We start from the raw sequence: 24195 nt of genomic DNA, 5'->3' as shown, positions 1-24195 counted from the left end.
ATGTTCATACAGCTATAGTTTATTTCCTTTTATAATAACTTGTAATAGATGGCATAAGCCTCTAGTCTGATTAATGAGTGCCATAGCTCTTATAGTGATCAGAGTTATGGGAAACTAGTCCTCATGCTCTACTATACCCTAGCCAAAGAAATCAGAGAACACTGAAGACATCACTGTTTATGACCCCACAACAGTAAGACGTAAGAAAAAGAGGATGCTTTTTGTCAAAGAATGAGTAAGGAGTTAAAGATAGGAAAAAATGAACATGAGCACATGTATATATTAGCTTGAACTGGGAAAACCTGACATTTTTTATAGGTTAATTATAGTTAAGAACTGATAACTTTAAAAGGTTCAAGCTAATATCGAAATCCCAACAAGTAAACAATGACATTGGTCTTATACTAAAAATACCTCCTCTTTCTTCCCTGTGTCTGAATTGCTTTACCATCTCTTTTCTTAAAATAAAAGAGGAAATAAAACAAACAAACAAACAAACAAACAAAAAACAATGAACAAATATGATAGGGAAAAGTTTAAAAGTACAAAAGGATAACGTAATAGGTACAAGATAAAAATTGAAAATGAGGAAAATATAGATAAATCAATAAAAGTTAAAAGTTGAAAGAAAAATAAAAAGTAATGCCCAAGTTTAAAAATAAACACAATGGCTGGAAAAATACTAATATTTTGCATAGCAACACCAAATGCATAAATAGTCTATTTCATATTATTGGCTACTACCAGAATCAGTTACTAAAAATTTGATTATTAGAATTTAAAACAGGAAATGCCTATAACTTGGTTACATGCATTCAAATCCTCCTTTCTTTTCATGGAATGAAATTCTAATAAAATCAGGTTTTGCTTTTCACTAACTCTTGAACAATAGGAAGTTTGTCTATTTTAGAACCGATGTGCTAATTAAAAGAAATCGCATGCCAATATAATCAGAAAATGGGAAAGGAAAACACAGACAATTGAATAAAGAGAGACACCGGAATGAAAAAAAAAGAAAAATTATATACAAAGAAATAGTAAAATGAAGACAGACATTAGCACAATAGAAGGAGTGTGGCTTTTTAAGAACAAAATGTTATCACAGACCCAGTTCTATGAAGTAGCTAAACAACATATATAATGTATTTAGAGGCACACAGCTTCAATGTCCTCTCAATACATATAGGTAATATAGGTATTCTCTTGTTGAATGCCAAAAATTTGAAAAATTAAATTTCGATTATTTGAAACAACTAATCTTTATAGCTCTTCGGTTTCTATAATTACCATTAAGATGCTACAGGCCTAATAAAAATAATATTTCCAAAGTAAAGATGTAATTGACTTTCACCGAATGCTCTAGTATACTTATTTGACTTTAATGATAATGAGATCAAAAGTAACAGTTAAATTCTGGATCTGACGACTGTTTGAAAAAAATTGAAAATATGAATTTATAACTATTTTAAAGTAACAGGGTTTTTTTTGTTACTCTATTAATATTTTCATCCATGTGGTCCAAGTAAATTGTAAATGGCATTCTAGTGTGTAACATTGTGAAAATGAGTCAACATAACCAAATATTTGCAAATATATTTTAAAAAGTCAATCAAGTAGCAGAGTATCTTCTACCAACTGTGTTAATTGGTGGCCTGAGGTTGTCACTTACTAGAATTAGTGCTGTCATCCTTGGTTCCATCGAGAGCTCCATCGGGGTGCATTTGCAAGTAGTAGCCTTGCCTGCAATATAACCTGGTCACTATGCCCTTGAGCTGGGGATCTGAAAGGCAAACATAGTTATCATAAGCCTCATGATGTGTCACAATAGTTTCTTTTTTATTTTCTGTTTCTTCTCTTTCTTTTTCGGAAATAAGAGGGAATTTTGTAAAAGTAGCACCTTTTATTTTGTGTTGATGTCCCTGTATTTATCAAACCTGGAGTATACTAATCATAGAAGGTGAAGAAAATGCAGTCATAAGCTGCATTTGTCAGCTGCAGGAAAAAGGTCATTTTATAAAACTAATCTATGTGTATTTAAATTATTAGTTAAAATGATTAGATTACTTAATCTATTAGTTTATTAGTTGTCTTAAATTCATTTAATGGGTTAAGCTAATATTCAGAATGATAATAAAACTTCTGCTTCAAATGAACCTTGTTAAGGGATTTTTAATGAATTTTTAAACTTAATTTAACAAGTAAACCCCAACTGTGAAAAACCTGTATTAAAAAAAAATCATGTTAACATTTCAGTACACATTCTTAGAAAAAGTCCTAATATGAAGAATGACGCCTAAAGGGTCACCCTAACTTGCATGGAGGCATCTTTGGTACTTATGTGGGATCTACAGGAAAATCAGAAAATCAGCTTCTGATCTCAGGATGAGACCCGATAACAACTCTCTGCTGCGAGGTCAGCTCTGTGGCCATAATTTGGACAAATTAGACAAATTAAATAAATAATCCTACTCATTTATATAACTAAAAATGAAGGATAAAATTATATACTATGGATTTTTATTCTTGTCCAAAATAGCTTGAAGTAGAGGACAGTGGCAGTTTATTGAAACAAAAAAGAATTACATGGTAACGGACTTTTCATTTGATGTGTCATTGAAAAGGTAACCACTCCAATGATCCAGTGCTTCAGAAAGAGGCAGCTGTATATTTGAAAATAAATATTTGCATGTGTCTTTTCAAAGGCCATCCCCAACTCATACCTAGATTTGATATGAGATATCATAATCCTCACTATGGCAACTGGCATCTCCACAACTGCTGAATGGGACACCCAAATGCGATCATGCCATCAAAACAACAGGATGTCACAGAATGATGAAACCTAGCATCTAGATTGTAACTGATAGAAAATCTGTGGACTTGCAACCAGGTGAACACTCGGAAAAAAACACACTAGCGAAAACAAAAACAAATGAAAAAAGCTATTCAAAACTAGAATATCCTTAGCCTTTTGTTCAGTCCTCAAAAAATTAAAATGAATGCCGATATCTGTTTCTATATATATCTAATATAACTAATAATGACTCCACAGTATACAGATTTTCTTCAAAGATAGTGTAATATTGACAAAAACCTGGAAAATAATGCATGAACACCACACATCACATCTCTGTGACTAAACATATCAGAATATAGATGCTTTGGGAAGACTAGGATTTTAAAGACAAACACCTAGTGATTATTAGAATTGTGTCAACATTCTTGAAAATCTTTCTAAGATTCACCTCACTGGATTCGTAAAAAATCTCTACCCATGAAACCTTAGCCCAAACTGCAAAATTAATATTAAGTTTAAACTTGTCCAGTATAATTCTCACTTCAATTTTCCCATCTCCACCAACTCCAGCTAAAAGACATTTCTACCCTGTCCTGACTACTTATGTTAACAGTATCAGTCTCCTAAGATCGACACCTTGCTTGTCTTTTTTATTCGACCTAATGAGTTGTCCAGTTCCTACAGATGCTGCCTTCACAACCACCCTCATTCTTTTCCCTTTCTCTGTTTTCACTACCAGCAGCAGTTCGGCCCCTCAGGGCCTTCTCTCAGGTGGTCTTCCCACCTGTGGTGTCCCTGTTCCAATCCATCAGATCTGGAAATGTGTAGCAACTTTTTGCTGCTGGCTGAATTACTCACTGAATTATATCTGGCAGCAGTGGGGCCCCATCTTATCTGCCTGACCTTGTTTTCTATTGCTCCCACGCCACCCCCTTAGAGCTCAGCCTGGGTCACTGTGGGCTGTCTACAAATATTCCATAATTTCCCACATTTATCCTGTTCCCTTACGCTTATCTTTTTCAAATACGCCCACCTGCATTAAGATGCTCCTTGCACATCTGTGCACAGACACGCATATGCACATATCTTTGCATAGTTAACTTCTCTCCTCTGTCTCAAGGTCAATTCCAACAATGCTTCCTCTGGGGCACTTTCCTAGTATTTCAGACAAGGTCTGATTCCTCCTTTGAAGGCTTTTATGGCAGAATTCTTCATAGATGTAACTTATTTTTTAAACATCAAAATTACTTCATTTTGAAACATTTTTAATACATTATAAGATACAGAAAACAATGCAACCTACATCCATGCACCCACCACTGAGATTAAACAGATGTTAATATTTTGCTTCATAATTCATGATTTTAATTCCAGTTTGTGAAATTATATGATTGATGTCTCCAAACTGGATGGTAAGTTTCATGAAGAAAATTGAAATGTATGATATTGCACACCATTACATATCAAGGGTTTAGATGAGTAGGAGTTGTGAAATATATATTTCTTGGATGAATACTGACAAATGTATAATTTATCCAGTAATTCCATATATTTCTCATAGGAGTGAAAACTAGAACAACATGAAAACCAAGATGTTGATCACAATAAAGCCTTAAAAATGTCCACAATTTTTGACCAAGTAATTTTATTTTCCAGACTTCTTACTTAAAAATAAGTCCTCAGAATTTTTGTATTTTATATACATACATGTATATTAAATGAACATGCCTATGTAAAAAAATACTATCCATAGGAAAATGAGAGAGAAGACACCAAAATGTAGATTAACAGGTTACCCTAAATTTCTGAAGATTCCATTTATTAGTTTCTTTTTGTGCATAGTCATAATCATGAAACCTTCACTGATATTTTATAACTTATGAAATTGCCCAGTATGCAATATGGCTGTTTACAGCGTAAGTTCATTCTTTCAATAAATTAAAGCAAAGAAAAAGAAGAAACTTTTGCCCCAAAGCCAAAAGTATGCAACCAAATAATAATAACAAAAACAAAACAAAATAAAACAAAAACAATTTTACTGACAAAACAACCACATCAATTGCGTGCAGTCCGGGAAAGCAAAGGTAAAACTGAGCTTCTAGATCTACTGTGTACAGGAGGATATAACCTTTCATTTTCTCACTCTACAGTAAGTCTCAACTTCAGACTAACATGCTGAATAGTTCACTTACATGTGTTATTCCATGACTCTGGGAGAGATTGACACAAAGGGACCAAGAAAATCTCACGCAAATGCCAGAATGGACAGGGCCCACACTGGGCAACTGCAATAAAAGCACATGGCTCCAAAGCAAGAGTCGAAAGCAGGTGTCTCTCTCCCAAGTGGAGTGCAAGGCAATGCCTTGCATTCTGTGAAGACCCAGTATTAGAACTTTGTTTGTTTATTATTGCCAAAAATGAGAAAAAGTTAAGCTTTGTTAACACTTAATACAAATTCACACTGGAGTCTTCAGAGTCACAAGGCACATCAGGTTCATGAAGTTCCTGAGGCCAGTTGGGGCATCCTGTAATTTTTGAGGGTCTGACACATTGACACTGGTTCTCAGTCCCTGTTCCCAATGAGTGCTCTGCAATATATTGAAGTTGATGTGCTCCTGGTTAAGTAGACATATAAGTTATGTTAGTTTAATTAAACTCCGGATAGTTCAGGGAAAAATTATCCCACAATGATAGCATGGATTAAAGGTGATACTGGGGGCAGGGCAGGGGGTAACACCAAGAATGTAGCAAAGATGACATCTTTGTACATAAGATATCTTCTGCATGGATTATGTAGTTAAAACCAAGTACACGAATAAGTAACAAAACAATGGTGATCCATTCAGATCTCACATGAAATCAGCCAAAAGAATTTGAAAATGTTAAGAAAACAATCTGAAAAACCACAATGATAAAAATAGAATATCATCCTAAATTAATATTATGCCTTAATATATAAAACAGTGAAAATATTACATGTGTAAATCAAACTTATAATGAGGTACATTCTCACTTTTTCATTAAACTGATGAGATGAAAAGGTCTGGTGACATTCTTCTAATGAATGTTAAATATAAACCCTACAAGCACAAAAATTTTGTATCCAATATATTGACATATCCCAAACTTTCACAACTAGGACTTTCAATTAATAATTGAAAAGTGAATGAATATCTAAAGTCCCACACTTATATTTGCGTTAGACATGTAAAAAATGTAAAATATTTTTCAATTCATAAAATTGCTAGAGTTCTTTAATTTCTTCCAAAACACTTACACATTTAATTATCTACTCTGTTTAAGAAAATAAGAAAACTTCGTCTGTCTTGATTCTCTTTTCTCTTCTGTTTTGTCTTTTATTTTTCTGCTTCCTATACCTGAACATTTCACTAAAAATGTTTTGAGGATACTGCTTCTGTGAACCTCTCTGATAGTAATTAAAATAGAAATAATGAAAGCTAATGTGCATGAACATCAATGAAAAAAAAAAAGATGTTTCATAATATATTAGCCTCAACACTCAGAACTGAAAGAAATGCAAATTAGTCCAATTGCCTTCAGATATAGAGAAAGAAAATACCCAACATTTTTAATTAAAACAATCACTCTCCCAGAAGTGGATTCATTTAAATCAATCACTGTCACAAATTGTTTTCATCCAATGTGTAAACTGAAAAAAGAGAAATCGAGGTAACCCATAGAATAATGTATACAGTTTAAATCATTATTTATATTGAAAAATGTCCAATATTGGCATGTGCATTTTATATACTAAATCACACACATTGTACTTATTTACATATAAATCTTGGTACAAATTGATTACCAGCATATATTCTCAAATGTCATTTCTCTATAACCTATGGAAAAATCACATGGTTTCTACAGGGTAAAAAGTAACTTTTGGAATATACATTTTTGTGGTAGTTCTAATTAGATTTTGGCACTCCTAGTAGCAGAAAATAGTATTGTGAATAATTTTCTGAAAGCCATAAATTATCATATAATTCAATCATAAAAATAAACCATGCCCAGGAACTTTTCCAAAGGCTGAGAAATAAAGGCTGGGTTGGAGCACTAAGGAAAATGATAAATGAAACTAAATGTATCTGAAAATTTGCTATATCTTTTTGTGTAAATTCCTAAGGATGAAATTCAGTTTCTTCCAAGAACTGACCCATGCTACCTCAAGAGTTCCATCTGTCTAGAAAGTAGTTCAGCTGTTTAAAATGTTTGCCTAACCCCAACCACTTCAATGCAATGCATTATCTATCATGTCTGTTAATTTTAACTGCTGATTCTACAGCCTAGAAAGCCTCTCCACCTTTGCCTAGCAGAATCCTATGCCTATAGGCACTAAGGATAGAATTTTTAGAATCTTGTATTAAAAACAAACAAACAAACAAAAACAGTTCTCACCCTCAAGTAGCTTACTGTCTAGTAAGGGGAAAAGGGTAGAAACTGTAATATGGTTTTATGATAATTAATCATGTACTAATTATTGGGTTTATACATCTTTCTGCCCTGCAAATACATTATAAGTCCCTTAACTATGCTTTGTACAGAGCAGACTATTAACAAATACTAATTGAACTAAATTTATTTAGTTCTGAAAAGAATTTGTATGTAAGCCCTAAAATGCAGTCAAGGAAAATGAATTTCTTTTCGTATCTCATTTAAGAATTGGAGAGGAGAACATATTTGAGATAAAGATAAATGTGGGCTTTGAAATGGAAACACAATACTTTTTAACTTTTCTTCTATTTTAGCCAAAAAGAGTCCCTCTAAGTAAAATATATTAAGAAAACAACAGTGGGTAAAGCATCTTCTTGGGGGAAACATCTAAGATCATTAAAAGGAAGGCAGGAAGTAAAGATTCTGCCTAATATATGACTAAATATATTAATGTGCTAATATATGACTTAATATATGACTTAATATAAGCTTCAAGGAGCAGCACACCTAAGACTGGTATCTGGGAATTCCTAGCATGGGATGAACTCTCTCTAGGTTTCTAAATATGTATTCGCGGTCTACAGGCTACAGGAAAAAACAAATCTTTGGACTCAGAAAAGTACCCATTTCTGATATTATTTTCCAGAGAGGTTCTATAATTGCTACATTCTAACATATTAAAGAAACTTTAGAACACCCATAGCCCCAACATAATCCAGAACTAGACAATAAAATGGACAAAATTTGGGATCTATCGTTCTACCTTATTTATTCATCACTTACAAAGATGAATAGCCATATCATAAAACATTATGTGTTTTGATCTGCTAATTTATTCCATCTAAATTTTAACTAAATATTTTTTAAATTAAGTTGTAAGTGTAATTATATAATTGCAAAAAATAATATACAACATTCTTGTGAATATTTAAGTAAGAAAAATACGTGTCCTTCAGTGACAACACTCAGGATCCAAGTTAATCCATTATTATTATTATACCTAGAAAAAGCTTTCCTGGTAATATACTGTGCTCCTTGCCAGAACACGCAAGTGCTTGTGCAAAGAAGTGGCGTGCTCTGTCTCATTCAGTGTGCTGATGTGTCACTCTGTGTGGCATCTGCTGCACTTACGAATATGAACACATTATTCATGTTAAATTTCTCGTTAATATGTCAGTGACACTAAATACTAAAAGAAACAATATTTTTGAAGGCATTTTATATCTTGTTTTTCATATTAGCCTGAATATTAGGAAGGACTATGCTGCAAGCTGACAAAAAACATGTAGATTGCTAAGTAAATCGCTAAACTTTTACTTAAAAAGTATTTTCTAGATTGCTAAGTAAGTCACTAAGGATTTCACTTAAATTTTCAAATGCCATTGTCATAGAAAGAGTGGATTCTAAGGTACTTTCTTGCAATTACTATCTAAATATTATTATTTTTTAATTCTAGATAAACATTCTGGTATCTGTGTTCCTAATGCCATTTTCAGATAAGAAACTCAAAGAAGTGTTCAAAATCTCAGTAATATATTTGCAATAAGCACATATAACTAAATATGTTAAATGACCAGATTTCCATGATTTTTCAGCCAATTTCTAAATGCTTAATAACAACCTTTTTATATCTTTATTATAAGATTTTTTAAATTTAAAAAACCATTATGTCAATAACTGCTGCAGACCTCCTTTGATTCTGAAGGAAACTGTACCATCTTGAAACACTCTCAAATTTTGTATTTAACTTGTGATACCTTATCATAATAAACACACACGTACACACACACACACACACACACACACACACACACAACCAACGAACAGCAAAGAGGAAAGAAAGTTTTACTTTATCATATACAATGACCAAAATTACATCCTTTAATTTCAATACACATTCCTTTCACTTCTTACTGCTCAACACAAAAGCTACTTTATACTTACTATAATACAAAATGTAATCATATATTATAAATATTAACCATGCATTTCATTATGTTCATAAAATCTGAGGCTAATCAAATGTAACTAAATGGCTTGAAGAACAAAGAACCAAGAGATTTAATAACATTTCCTAATATTTTGTAGTCATACACTACCATAATGAACAAAATTTTAATGCTAGAATTATTACTGAAAAATAATATGAATGGTACATGAGTCATATGCCTTAATCGGAGAGAGCTTAATAATTATGCAAACATTCTTCAAAAGCCTAAACAACTTCTACTTCTGACAAAGATAGAGTAAGAGAAACTAGAAGGTCCCTCTAACATGAAACAATAAAAAAATTGACAAATTGAATTTCGCAGGACACTGGGCGTCAGGAAATAAAGAACAGTTGTCTCTGAAAAATGAGAAAGAAATAAGGTGAGCCCGACTACTGGCTAACTTTAAAGTCTTGAGAGAGATTCCAGGGCATAGTCAAGGTCAGGAACCTTAGTGGCCTCTCTAAATTGAGGCTATGGAGCTGAGTCCCAGGAGACCAAGGTAGGCGGTATACAGAGGACTAGAAAAGAGACAGAGTTGTAGAGACGGAGAACTTCCAAGATTGGCAGAGGGTTTCATCCAGTATTCAGCTGCATACTGATCAGCAATTGTATGTGAGAAAACCACTCCAGGCTGGGGAAACCATCTGAGAAGATTGGAGGTTAGAGTTGGCACTGACTCAGAAACAAACAGGTACAGGAATAGTACCTATTCCCAATAGTAAGACTGGAAAAATTCATAATTCACGGGGCATGGAAGAGAGTACAAATAAGGGTCTCACCTCAGTAGTGGGGGGAAATTAGTCTTCATTTGATCAGTGCTTCAGTCTCACCTAACGAATTCCGAAAGAAGAACTAAATAGGGTACATATATTGTTTTCAAGTGAGCTGACTGCATCCCAAAATAAGCTCAAGAATATTTGTAGGAATACAAAAATATTGAGCATCCAACAAAGTAAAATTCAAAATATTTTGAATCCGATAAAAGCTACCACCCCTTTTGGCCCTCTGAGCACCACCATGGCAGTCGGCAAGAACAAGTACCTTACGAAAGGCGGCAAAAAAGGAGACAAGAAGAAAGTGGTTGACCCATTTTCTAAGAAAGACTGGTATGAAGCAAAAGCACCAGCTATGTTCAATATAAGAAATATTGGGAAAACACTAGTCACAAGAACTCAAGGAACCAAAATCTCACCTGATGGTCTTCAGGGTCGTGTTTTTGAAGTGAGCCTAGCTGATGCAGAATGATGAAGCTGCATTTAGAAAATTCAAGCTAATTACTGAGGATGTTCATGGCAAGAACCGCCTGACTGCCTGACTAATTTTCATGGCATAGATCATACCCGTGACAAAATGTGCTACATGGTCAAAAATGGCAGACCATGATCAAAGCTCATGCCAATGTCAAGACTACCGATGGTTATTTGCTTCATCTGTTCTGTGTTGGTTTTATTACAAAAAGTAACAATCAGATTCGGAAGATCTCTTATGCTCAGCATCAACAGGTCCGCCAAATCCAGAAGAAAATGATGGAAATCATGACCCAAGAGGTGCAGACAAATGACTTGAAAGAAGTGGTCAATAAATTGATTCCAGATAGCTTTGGAAAAGACATAGAAAAGCCTTGCCAATCCATCTAGCTTTTCCATGATGTCTTTGTTAGAAAAGTCAAAATGCTGAAGAAGCCTAAGTTTGAGTTGGGAAAACTCATGGAGCTTCACGGTGAAGGTAGCAGTTCTGGAAAAGCTACTGGGGATGAGTTGAATGAGGTGATGGATATAAGCCCCCAAAATCCAAGATTCTGTTTAAAATTCAGACTTTTCACAGTGACAAATAAAACCTATTTGTTATGTTTAAAAAAAAAAAAATTACCAAACATGAAAAGAAGCAGGGAGATGTTACCTATAACAAGGAGAAGAATCAGTAAGTCAAAACTGACCTAGAACTGACCCAGATGTTAGAATATTAGACAAAAACATGCAAACATCATAATAACTATATTCCATGCATTCAAAAAATTAAGTACAAGCATAGAAGACATAAAGAAGGCTCAAAATAATCTTTTATAGATGAAAATCACAATTTGTAAAATGAAATATATATATATGATGAGATCGATTGCTTTTTTTAGTTTCTCTTTTTTTAAAATTTATTGGGGTGACACTGATTAATAAAATTGTATAGATTTCAGATGTACAATTATATAATAAATCATCTGTATATTGCATTGTGTGTTCACTGTCCAAAGTCAAATCTTCTATTATATATTTGACCCTGTTTACCTTTTTCTACCTCCCCACCCCCTTTCCTTCTGGTAATCACTAAACTATTGTCTGTGTCTATGAGTTTTTGTTTGTTTGTTTTGTTCATTTGTGGCTTTCAGTTTTATATCCCACATGAGTGAAATCACATGGTTCTCATCTTTTTCTGTCTGACTTATTTCGCTTAGAATGATTATCTCAAGATCCATCTACGTTGTTGCAAATGACAGTATTTCATCTTTTCTTATGGCCAAGTAATATTCCATTGTACATATGCTGATTAGGAATTGCAGAAATGCAAGTGGTAAACTTGAATACAGCAATAGAACTGGTTCCAAATGAAACTTGGAAAAAAAGAGATTTTTTAAAATATTAACAGAGCATCAGTGAGCTGTGATATGACTTCAAGTGACTGGACATATGTTTAATTGGAATCTCCAGAAGAAAATATCAAAAGGACAAGAAAATAATTTGAAAAAATAGTGGCTGAAGAATTTCCAAATTGCTAAAAACAATAAAATCAAAGATCCAAATAGCATAACAAATTCCAGATACAGCAGACATGAAGAAAAGTGCACCAAGACATAACATACTGAAAGCGCTCAAAACCAGTGATAAGGAAATAATCTCTTTTCTCCCCAAAGAGCAGGAAAAACACATTATATATAAAGGAACAAAAGTTAGGAAGACAGCTTGTTTGTAACATTTGAAGCAAGAAGACAATGAAGAAAAATCTTCAATGTACTGAAAGAAAAAATAGTGTCTTAAAATTCTAAAAAAGTCACATATCTTTCAAAAACAAAAGTAAAATAAAGATGTTTTTAGATATACAGAAGTAGAGTGTATCATCCAAGAAATGTTGAAGGAAGCCCCTTAGGGACAAAAGAAATTGATACTAGATAGAAGAAATATGTATCTAAGCCAAGACATAAAAAGCATTGGAGATGGTAAATACACAGGTTAACACATTTTTCTTGTTATTTATATATCTTAAAAAGATAATTGACTGTTTAAACAAAAATATTAACTATGTAATGTAGGGTTCATAAAATATGTAAAAGTAAAATGTCAACAACATTTTAGGAGAAAGGAAATACTATACGTACTCAAATATATACTATATATGTTATTAGAAAGGCTTCAATGCTTAGTTTGATGCTCTGCTGACATCATCTTGAAATCCTTAATTTTTCAACAATAGGCCTTGCATTTTTATTTCACGCTGAGCTCCTATCCTGTTCTTAAATATGACATAAAAAAGCATGATCCATTGAAGAAAAAGTTGATAAATTGAATTTCACAAAAATTCAAAACTTCAAAAGAAACTGTTAAAAGACTATAAGGACAAGTCACAGACTAAGTAAAAATCCTTGCATTTTTATATCTAATTAAAGGCATGTATCCACTATTATATAAAGAATAAAAACTCAATACCAAGAAGACAAATGTTGCAACATAACAAATGGGAAAAACTAGAGCACTTTATGAGAGGTTGCTCATGGATGAAAAGTTCATGAAAAGAAGCTCAAAATCAGTAGTCATTGGGGAAATAAGATTTAAAACCATAATGGTATACAGTTATACATATTAGATTAAAATTTAAAAAATATACTGATTGTTGGCAAGAATGTGAATAAACTGGAACTCAAATAAACTAACAGTAGAAATAGAAAGTGCTCCAACCACATTGGAAAACTGTTTGCAAATTCTTAAACTGTTCAACATAAACCTGCTAACATAATCCAAGCATTCCTCTTTGAGGTATTTACCTAAAAGAAATAAAAGCATATGTCCATTCAAAACTATGTAAAAGGGGCTTCATAGAAGCTTCATTTTTAACCATCCAAGACTCAAATGTTTGTTCAACAAATTGTATCCATACAATGGAATGCTACAAGAAAGAGAGACAGAGAGAGAGAGAGAGAGAGAGAGAGAGAGAGAGAGAGAGTGCATGAATGAATAAACTATTGACAGATGTAACAAAATGGATAAATTCCAAAATAATTATGCTGAATAAAAGCCATTTTTACTTTAAGTTTTCAAGTATATAATCTTTTGTAAAATTTAAAGAAATATATAATGACAAAAACAAGATCTGTGACTGTTTGGAGATTGGTAAAGAGACAGGGAGAGGTAGGATGTTAGCAGCACAAAGGTGCATAAGAAAACTTTTGCACTGATTGACCTAATCATAATCTTGAGTATGATGGTGGTTTCTTACGTCAAATCTCATAAAACTTTAAATATTTACAGATTATTTTATGACAATTATACCTTAGTTGAGCTATTAAAATAAAAAATGAATAAGATAAGGATAAGAAACAATAAAATAATGCTAACGATAATCAATCAATATTAATAAAGGACAAAATAGACTTCAGGGCAGAGAATCTTATGATGGAGTAAGAGGGATCATTTCATGATAGAGAAGTCAATTCATTAAAATATACAACAATCCTGGATGTCTGTGCATCTTCTGACAGAGCTTCAAGTACATGAAGCAGAAACTGATAGATCTTCAGGGAAAAATAGAAAAACCTAAAAATATAGTCAGTTATTTCAACTCTCTTCTCAAAAACTTACATACCAACTAGAAAATCAATAAGGATATAGAAAATAAATTCTAAAGCTTGGAGTATTATATGTTAAATTTAACATACTCAGTTAAATCACTACAAAGTATGATTCACTTCTCCTTTCAGAAACTAGAAATGGAATTTCCTGAATGTGAGGAATCTAAAAAACAACTACTATTTGACTCATTCATAGAATTTTCACAGCCAGTCAAACCTATAGCAAGCTGTATTAATTTACTCTCCAGCTGTTATTATATTATCTAAAATCGAGGATTAGCATGACAAAAAGTATGATGTTAAAGAATCAATGGGCATCTGTTGAAATTAAAGTGCATTATTGTTTAAGAAAATCCAGTATCAAAAGCCTTTCAGTGAGTTACACTGTAATTAGGATATATCATATTACATTAACCATGAAAATAAGAATTACAGTAGATGTGTAGGTTTATTAGGCTTTTTTTTTTTAACAGAAATTGTAGAGCAGTAAACTGGTAACTCTGCATGACAAAAAAGTGTTTCCAAATTTTTAGCACACATTTGCTTTAGGATCAGGAATCATTTTTTTTAGATGTATTATGCCAAGAAAATAATCAAGACAGTGGGTGAATTTAAGAAAACAGCTGTATGTGACAAAGACTGTTCAACATATTCTCCAGAACTGAGGCTCCTATATTTGAGAATAGTATTTTTCAGAACAAATATTTTGCTTGTTCATTTCTAGAACTCTGCAGAGACCTCCACCCCACTGGCAGAATTATCTGTGTTATAGCTGGAAGTGGTACTAACAGATACTTTAAGGCTACTTCCACTTAAAGAAGGTGCAGGTGTCTGAGGACTGTTCCCTTCTAAGTTTCTATCTCAGACATTTGTCTTCCAGCTGCTTCTAGCAGAAGATGAGAGTTATAAACTCTTCTGTTAATCAATACCACTCCCTTCCTCCAGAACCTCCAGGGCAGCAAGGTAAAGAGCAGGAATGAGAAGGCATATAGGTACAACTATTTGTCAAGGTCAACATGGACGCTTTCAAGTAGAGGCGAAAAACATTTAAGCCAGAAGTTACGAAAAGAAAAAGGAAAAACGCTTGGAAATTGATGTGAAAGTTCTATAAAGGATGATGTGAAATTTAGTCTAGAATTTAGAGTTCAGCATGACCAGGTGTGTGTGTGTGTGTGAGAGAGAGAGAGAGAGAGAGACAGAGGGAGACAGAGAGACAGAGAGAGAGACAGAGAGAGAGACAGAGAGAGAGACAGGGAGAGAGACAGTGAGAGAGACAGAGAGAGAGACAGAGAGAGAGAAACCCAACCTTCTGTATATTTTATTACCAGGAAGTGTTGCCTCTGTACCATTTTTTATCTATTAAGGCTTAAAATGAATGGCAGTTGGAACCAATTTTCTCAAAAAATCCTTAAAGGTATATCAATCACAAAAATTTGAAAACATACCTACAGGAATAGATCAATTCACATTGGAAAACAAGAGAAAAATTCTTCCCATGTTCTCTTTAAGAGTATTTTCAAGAGCCAAGATATTTAACTTGCTCATTTAGCATGCATATTTGAACATCTACTTTGTTCCAGGCTCTTTGTTAGGAGCTGAGAGAAATTTATAGCTAAATCAGATTGTCCATTATTCCCAGCACCAGTAAACCAACATTACTGTGTGGGTCATAAAACAATAAGGCTGCATGAACAGAAATGTAATATCCATCACCAATTATAACAATCGCAAGAATAACAACTATCACATCTTGAGCACATACTCTCAACCAGAAACTACTCTAAGTTCTTTATCTTTATTAACTCATTTAATCCTATAGAAACTTTTTGAGGTAGGTGGCAGTACTATCCTCACTTTATACATGAAAAAACTGAGGCACAGAGTGGTATGTGACTTGCCCAAGGTAACATGAGAAGGAAATGATGGAGCTGTAATTGAAGCCCCTGGAGTCTGGCCTCCTAGCCTGTCCACTTAACCGTAGGCCAGGCTCTGGTTAAGGACTCCAGCACACTCAGACCATGCAGAAGTCTCAGTAATTCTCAGAGTGCACAATGAGGGACATGGACAGATTAGAGGAGAGCAATTGACACAAAGGGCCCTGGCAAAAGTGTATTAGAGAATGTTTAATAAAATGGTAAAATTTATGTGTCTTCCAATACTTGTGGGGCTATCATGAAAAGAGAGAGTAGTATTATTTAATTTTGCTTTGCAATATGAAATAGAACAGAGTAACACCAGGATTGAATATAAATAAGAGTAGTGATTGTCTCCTCTTTGGTTACTACTATATTCCAGGTGTCTAGAACAGTGCCTGTCCTAGACTGGGCCTTCAATATATAAATGATTAATATATAAATATATGAACTGATAAGGAGAGAAAAATTTCCAACCCTCTTAGCTATCCAGTGAAAGAAAAAACCAACTCTCTCACAAAGTAATGGGTTCCGTGGTACTGAAAATGTTCAAGAAGATGTTGGATCGTTATCTATTAAGAGAAGTAGGGAAAGAATTGGTACTTTTTGCTCTTACTTCAGGTTTGCTTTGAAAAATATATCTGAAAATACAAAACAAATGTGAGGAAAGCCAACTTTATATAAAATGTGAAAGTCTAGTACCATTTGAAAAGGACCGGTTTTGGACCACTGCCTCTTTCCTAACGCAAAGTGAAGTACGGCAAGCACTGCCTTATGGTGTAGGCCATGGGCAGTTAGGGACGGAGGGAGCATGAGGCCGAAGTGAGGGAGAAGAGAGGAGAATGGGAAACTATTTCTTACTACGTTGTTAAAGATGTTAAAGAAAACAGACAGATTTTGTTTATTAGGGCAAAGGTTTAGAAAGTGGGAATCTGTAGTAGTTGAAAGATTGTGAAGATTTCATAAAGCAAGCTGTGGTGTATGGAAACTATTCACCAGCCAGGTGTATTTTAAAGTGAGAAAATATGCAGTCAGTTATGAAGTTGGTTTTCATTTTTGTGCGTATTTTAAATTCTTTAAAATTTAACTGTGCTTCACAAATACAGTTACATAGTCAGAGTGTGCTGATTTAATAAGCAACCTTGCTGTGTGGACACGTTTTCAGGGCGCAGAGCAGGTGGGAGGAAGAAAAGTAGGGGAGCTGACTGCGAATCAGATTCTCCCTCCGCCCTACCACACCTCTTCCGAACGTACAATTATGTCCTAAATCTTGATTTCTTTTGCTAAAATTGGAATTGTGGTTTGTGGCTTTGGCATCTGAACCATACTTTTAATTTCTAAAAAAAAAAAAAAGAAAGAAAAATCCTGGGAAAGGCACTACACAGAGATCACATTTGGGTTCACTCCTTTAGAAACGGCAAAGAGAACTGCTTATTTCTTATCCCTACAGGTTCTACACTCTCAATCCACCCTCGTACTCTGTTCAGCACAAGAAGTCCTTCTTACCCCAAAGCCTTTCTGACCTGTAATTGATCCAGCACTGGAAAAAAAAAATCACAGTGTGATAGAGAAGAACCAGAGAAACTGGGGTAGCCTGGAGGCCCAAAGGAGGACAAGACTTGGAACGTCTGCAGTCACGCCTCGGTGAGCCTGGTTGCAAAAGACGGAGACTAGCCAAAGAAAAATGAAAAACAAAACTTTAAAACACTACACTCAGAAACACCACTTAACTATCTGCATGCTTAAGCCTGTCCTTTTCTTTCCTTTGATAATATAATTTGGTATGTAATAGAAATGCCAATATTTTTATCCATTTAAAAATCTCAGTTGAGTCTTTCAGCACATGTATATTAAACAAACTAAAATCTTTTTTTAATTCTAAGTCTATACAAAAGATAACTTTAAGACCCAAATCTATCAGGAAGCTTAAGGTGTTTTCTTCCTTAAGAAATTTACAGTTTCATGTGGACTTCAAGTTGGATCAGACAGAAAAGAGATAAAACGTAATATAAGACTTAAATCTTCGTTTATAAAATGCCATCGGCCAATATCCTCATGGGGAAAAGAGTTTCTGAAGACATTCTGACTGACAGGATGGGTTAGAGGGTTTTGGGATAATTGAAGAGAAGACTGAAGGCCAGTTGCAGGTAGCTCCGGGCACACATGCAACTCAAGCTAAGCAGTTGGTACATTAAGCATTGGAGTGACAAGAAGCATGTTTTCTCCATTTTTTCTTAACTGAGAAGTGATCTGATATTGTGACATCTTAGAGAACCCTATACCGCGAACTACCACTCTACACACACTGAGCGCTGGAGAAAATAGATTAAAAATTTTAACCTGAGAAATTCATTTGGTTGTGTTTCTAAATTTCCAAATCCCAAATTCTAAGCGAATATTAGTAGTGTGTGTGTGATGACATTTAAAGGCTGGTTGTGGTCTAGTATTGGAAAACTTTTTAAATGCTTTGACTTCCAGTGATTCAAGATAATTTCTACTGACATTGTCACCAAAGATTAATTTAAATAATATTAAGGAAGCTTATTTTTTGTTTTATGAAGGAAGGATATGCAACAAGATCATTGAGAGAAGAAAAATAAGTTTTAAATCTCTGTCAATATTTTTCCGAAATGTGCTCAGTTAGCTAAATAAATGAGTATCTCCCTGGTCAATCCAAAGGCAGACAACTTTAAAGGGCCGCATTTTCTTTTTGAGATTACCTTCTGGAAAAAAAAAAAAAAAAAAAACCTAAAAAATACTTTAGTAAAACAATAATATAAATGGAGCCACTTTAAAATAGTTGGAGCTGCCATCCCAGAAAAACTGCTTTGCATTTCTTATGCCTCAACCCCTCGGAATGTTAAAACAGAGCAAAACAATCTTTGGACTTGGCCTAAAGCAACATTATGTCTCAAAGAACTGTTTGCAAGCATAACAACAAAGCATATATTATGACTACTGAACTGACAGTTACTGGACTGAAAATTGAAAACATACTATAGAATAAACATCACTGTTATATTATCTGCACCAATAGAAATGCTTGCCTTCTTTTGCTATAATTGTTTCCCTTCTCTTTTACATAAATACCCCTTGTCTTTGCCTTCTAATCAGGGCTTCTGCTTGAGTCAGTGTGTTCTGAATAGTTATTCTTTTTGATTTCCAATATATGCTTGTTGCCTCTCATTTTGAAAGGCCTTTTATTTTTAGGTTAACACTTCTTAAGAGATATATTTCTCTTACTTATGTAAAATAGAGTATAAGCTTCAAAGGGATTATCAATTTAAAAATAAAGTTTAACTATCACGATTACTGATTTAGTACAGAAACAGATGAGAAAAATCTAAGCTACAATTTCCACCTTCCTGGAGAGTTATTGTCTTTTTTCACGTACTAACATATTTGAAGAAATAAAATCCATTGTAAATTTTGTTTCTCAACATCAGTACTATAATGTATATTACAGAGTTTAAAGTTTAAAGGAATTATAAAATTATCTTTTGCCCCCAAATTTATTCATGAAATGCAGAAGTAAATAGAAGAGACAACATTGAGCATGCTTATAAAACCACACTTGAAGAAATTTATTCATTTACATGTTGGGAAGCAAACTACAAAACACAGTTCAAAAGCAAAATGTCAAGTTGATGTTTCATCAGATAAGAGAAATGGGAATAGAGCTTTACTATATGCTTACTTGACCTAGAAACTTTTAATGAACTTGTTTCGGGCTCTGAGAGTGTCTTTGCTTTGTGGTGCTGCTTTGCCTATACACATTCATATTTATAATACGCATCTTTATTCAAACTATTTCCACTGCCTCTACGCCTGTCGAAATACTACCCTACATCAAGGCCTTGCCTAGATACTCCTCTGTTTATGAAATTTTTTCTTACCCTCCCTATGGGGAACCAGTCTTTGTTTCCTTGATTAGATATTTTACTACACCATCTTTGTTTTGCTTTAAAGTTCAATTTACTTAGATACTACAAAACAAAATAAAACAAAAACAGAGCTTTTCTATAGTGAAAAATGTTATAGTTGAGTTCTGATGTAAACTTTGACTTATGCCAAGGCCTAACGTGTGCAGATTTCAGTCTTTCCTTGGGAAGTTTGGGGTATTCTCATACAATGGCTTCATTTCTATCCTCATCAGCTCACATATGTGGAATACTAATAAACTCCATTTTCAAAAAGTATTTCCTGGCACCTGAGAAAACCTTGATCTTATGAATGGACTAATGCTATTTTCTCAGGACTCTTATAAAAATCTTTATGTCAATTTTGCTCTGCATTGTGCCAGAGAGAGCCATTTGGTGACTGCTGTTTATTTAAGTCCCTCCATTCAAATGAGATTTGAAGTTCATAAGGTCATCCCAGAAAGGCAAAGCTTTAAATAAAATTGAAACTAAAAAAAGAAACCTCAAATCTTAGAGAGGACAGCATAAAATAGGTTCTAACAATATGGGTTATAACAACAACACTCTACTCCCACACAACCTACATGCTGGAACAAAATGTTTCCCAGTCAGAGAGCAGAGTTTACGCCTCTGTACATTCATGAAAGCAGACCAGATCAATGGGGGACCCTGTAACTGAGTGCTAGCCTGGCTACGCCTTACATAGAAAAACGACCAGGCCAAGAGATCCATGCACTTCCGCTAGCCTTCTGCTTATACATCTGCAGTACTGACACTAGCAAAAATGAGACTTGAGGTGGAGGCAAAAAGCCTGGATTTGGGACAAAGGTGGAATCGGGTACTCTCTTTCCAGACTGGTTTGTTGAATACGTGTCTAACCTTGCAGAGCCTGTTTCTGCATCTGTAAGAAGACAAGAGGTGTAAGGTCTACCATATTAAGGCAGGACCACTAAAGAGATTAAAATTTCCTACTTTTCCTCCATTTGTTTTCACTGCTTCTTTTATTATAAGAATTTAGAAATTCGAATCTCCAAATCTTTGGTAAAATTGGAAACAATAATACAATTGGTTAGGTAGTTTGTGTGGGGAGACTCTACCTCCTGCCTGTGCCTCTTCCTCTATAAGGGCCCCTCCAGCCACCACACTCTAGACTCCCGGATCCTCACAATTCCCTTGCCTATCCCTCTCCCAACTGTGTGAGACAGTTTCAGATTGGAAGATTTCAGAGGAACAGTTCATAGCAGCCTAGTTCCTAAAAGCACCCTCATGCCTAGAAATACTAGAATGCACCCTTCTCTCTCCTCACCCCTCTATGATTGCCATGCAGAAAGAACAGTCCTCATGTTTTGCTCTATATCTTCCATATGCAATAATTATGGTGATGCGAATAGTAACAGTAAAAATGACAGCCGTCATTTACTCATTACTCAGTATGTGTTAAGCACAACACTAAGAATTTTATAAGCATTACTTGACATAATCCTTAGAAAACCATACAAATCAATTCTTATTACTCTAATTTTATTTAATTAAATACATATTTGAAAATTAACAAAACAAGGAATTTGACAAGTTCACATAGTAACTTAGTGAATCTGGGCTCCATATCTGTTTTTAAAGCTGCTAGATGTAGCAGTAAATAATTATAGAGTTTTCATTTATTCCACCAGTCATAGAGGAATGGATCTTCTAATCAATGCTTCTGCTGGGACATATTAGAAATAAGGGAAAAAGATGTGGGATGAGCGCTGTATGTACAAGTGCAGAGAGCCAGAGTATGGATGTCAGAGATTAAGAGATTGAGACATAGACAAAGAGGAAAGTTATCCAATTATTTCATAGGCCGTATACCATAAATGTTAATAGTAGCAATGATTAAAGTTTAAGATATCCAGAGTTTGCATAGCAGGGGAAAGAAAATAAGAAAATGGACAATTTATAGCCAATATAAAGATGCAAAAGAAACATGTTCTTTTTAAATTTCTTCATTTTTTAAGAAAACATATCCTTTATTCAAACTCATAATTTTCTCTTAAGAAAAAGTGTCATATATTACATAAAGACTTTCGATATGAAGATTTCTAGATGTTCTCTTTGTAGATTCTTTAAAAAGTGTTTTAGAAACAGAGGAAAATAATCCTCACCCTTATTGTTTATCAGCTAGCGACACCTATTATTTGGTCATCAGAAAAGGCTTAGTAAAAGCTAATTAAGATCAAGACATTCTTAACTGGATAATTCTCTTAACAGCAGAGAAGAAGTGCCTATGTTTTGCAATTATGTGGGCCATTGAACATGTGAAGTAAAAGGAAGGAATTAAACTTGTTATGACTCACTATGGTGCCCCCAAAAAACCCCGATCCTAGTGTTAGTCTGGTTTAAGGGAAAATAAATTTGCAGAAAACAATGAGGCAGTTTGCTCCTGAATCCATGAACTCCCAGGAACAAAATCTGCTGTATGACAGTGGACTGGCCTTACCACACTGTTGAGAAGAACACTGAGGGTCAGCTATCACCTGTTAATATCTATGTAAAGTGGACATAAAGATATTTGGCCAACTGACATCACAGGGTAATATATGAATCTCATACCTTATTTAAAGGAATAAGGCTGAAATGGTAGGTAACATCCAAATCTTGGGGAGTGGAGGGGTCTATTAATTATGTCAAAATGAATTTTATCCTGTGACTATAATATACCAGTATAGTAAAGCAGGCACATAACAAGGTCCCTTGGCTTAAAGTATTTCTCTGGGTGTTGGACTGTAGGGTATGACACATGCAGTTAACGTACTATCCCTGGGACCATGCTAGACGTAGCAAGGCCTTTCTCTGAGGCGGGGGCTGTGGGATGGCAACAAATGCATAGATGTTGAGCTATGTAGGTGGTAGAAATAATAAGATGAATTTCAACAGAAGCTTGCTCTCTCTGTTGGCTGCCTGCTGTTTAAAGCCAGCTTCTGCATCTTTCGAAATGGCTCTTTCCTAGTCACTCTGTCATCACTTCTCCATCCCATACTTCCTTTCACAGTTTTTTTGCCCTCTGCACCCAGCCTTCATGAAGTCAGTTTGCATTATGTTCCCATGATAATTTAGGCCCAGGTGTTGTGGTCACATTGACTGTGCTGTGATTATCTGTTCACGGGATTATCCTGCTATGTCGACAGAATAATGGTTCCCCATAGTTGTCTATATCCTATTCTCTGTAATCTCTGAATATGTCACCTTATACGGCAAAAGGGACTTTGTATATAGGATGAAGGTCTTTAACATGGTGAGATTATCCTGGATTATTTGGATGGGTCTCAGTGTAATCACAAGAGCCCTAAAAAGGATAGTATAAGGGAGATGTAACTGGAATAATTATCAGACGGCTGCAACACTGCTGACATTGAGGATGGAGGAATGGCCATGTGCCAAAGAATCAAAATGGCCTCTAGAAGCTGAAGAAAGAAAAGAAATGGATTCTCCTTCAAAGTTTCCAGAAAGGAAAGCATTCCTGTCGACATCTTGATTTTAGCCCAATGAAAGCTGTCAGAATTCTAACCTACAGAATTATGATAATATATTTGTGCTGTTTTAAGTCACTGAATTTGTAGTACTTTGTTACAGCATCAAAAATAAACTAATATACTTGCATTGGACCACTAACATCTCAAGGGGGGTACTGTATTCTTTGACTCCCAAAGGCATCACATAGGTAGGCCCTCTGTGTTTGTGAAAACACTTTCACTAAACACCACAGCCTCTCCTAACCTTTCCTGTCCTTTTTTGAAAAGTGCATTCCCCCTTGTAGAGATATAGAAACACAGTAAGAGTGTTAAAAACAGCAGGCTTCCTTTGGATTTGAAATGGCCCTATAGAGTTTTAAAGATGCATTCATACATCTTAACTCAATTGAGATTTACTAACTCCAGCTAAAATTGGATTGTATCCACATTATCATTAAAATAATGTACAGATATGAAAGAGAATGTAGGAAGATGAAAATGCTGCATGATAGCAAAACTTTAAAGTTACTTTCATGTGATCATTGTAACAATAATTTGTTTTGTTTGCTGGTGATGCTAATTGAAGAAATAGCATCTGTATGGGCTATCGACATAAAATAGTCATGGGCGACGATATTTTAGGGATTATCTGTTAGTGCAGTGAACACAAGTTAAAGATGAACTGAGACTCATCCTTGTCTAAAGTACACAGAAACAAAATCCTGCCCCACACTCAGTCCTAATACTGTGAAGCTGTAAGAAATGTCCACTCTCATTTACAACCTATGCCAAGGAGC

The 24195-nt window shown here is 34.4% G+C and overlaps 1 protein-coding gene and 1 pseudogene across 2 annotated transcripts in view; one reads left to right on the top strand and one right to left on the bottom strand.

Annotated features, from left to right (window-relative positions):
- The window catches only part of FGF14 (fibroblast growth factor 14), a 548307-nt gene that overhangs the window by 118431 nt on the left and 405681 nt on the right, over nucleotides 1-24195 (bottom strand). For both annotated transcript variants that reach the window (XM_016123152.2, XM_016123153.2), the window contains exon 2: nucleotides 1670-1780. In XM_016123152.2, coding sequence (XP_015978638.1) covers nucleotides 1670-1780 — 111 coding nt within the window. The remainder of the gene's footprint in view (nucleotides 1-1669; nucleotides 1781-24195) is intronic.
- LOC107499200 lies at nucleotides 10261-11092 on the top strand (annotated as a pseudogene).

This window comes from Rousettus aegyptiacus, unplaced genomic scaffold, assembly GCF_014176215.1.
Source record: "Rousettus aegyptiacus isolate mRouAeg1 unplaced genomic scaffold, mRouAeg1.p scaffold_m13_p_11, whole genome shotgun sequence".
In the NCBI taxonomy this organism is placed as follows: Eukaryota; Metazoa; Chordata; class Mammalia; order Chiroptera; family Pteropodidae; genus Rousettus; species Rousettus aegyptiacus.
Note: the sequence above shows the minus strand (reverse complement) of the source record. Positions and strands in the feature narration are given on the sequence as shown.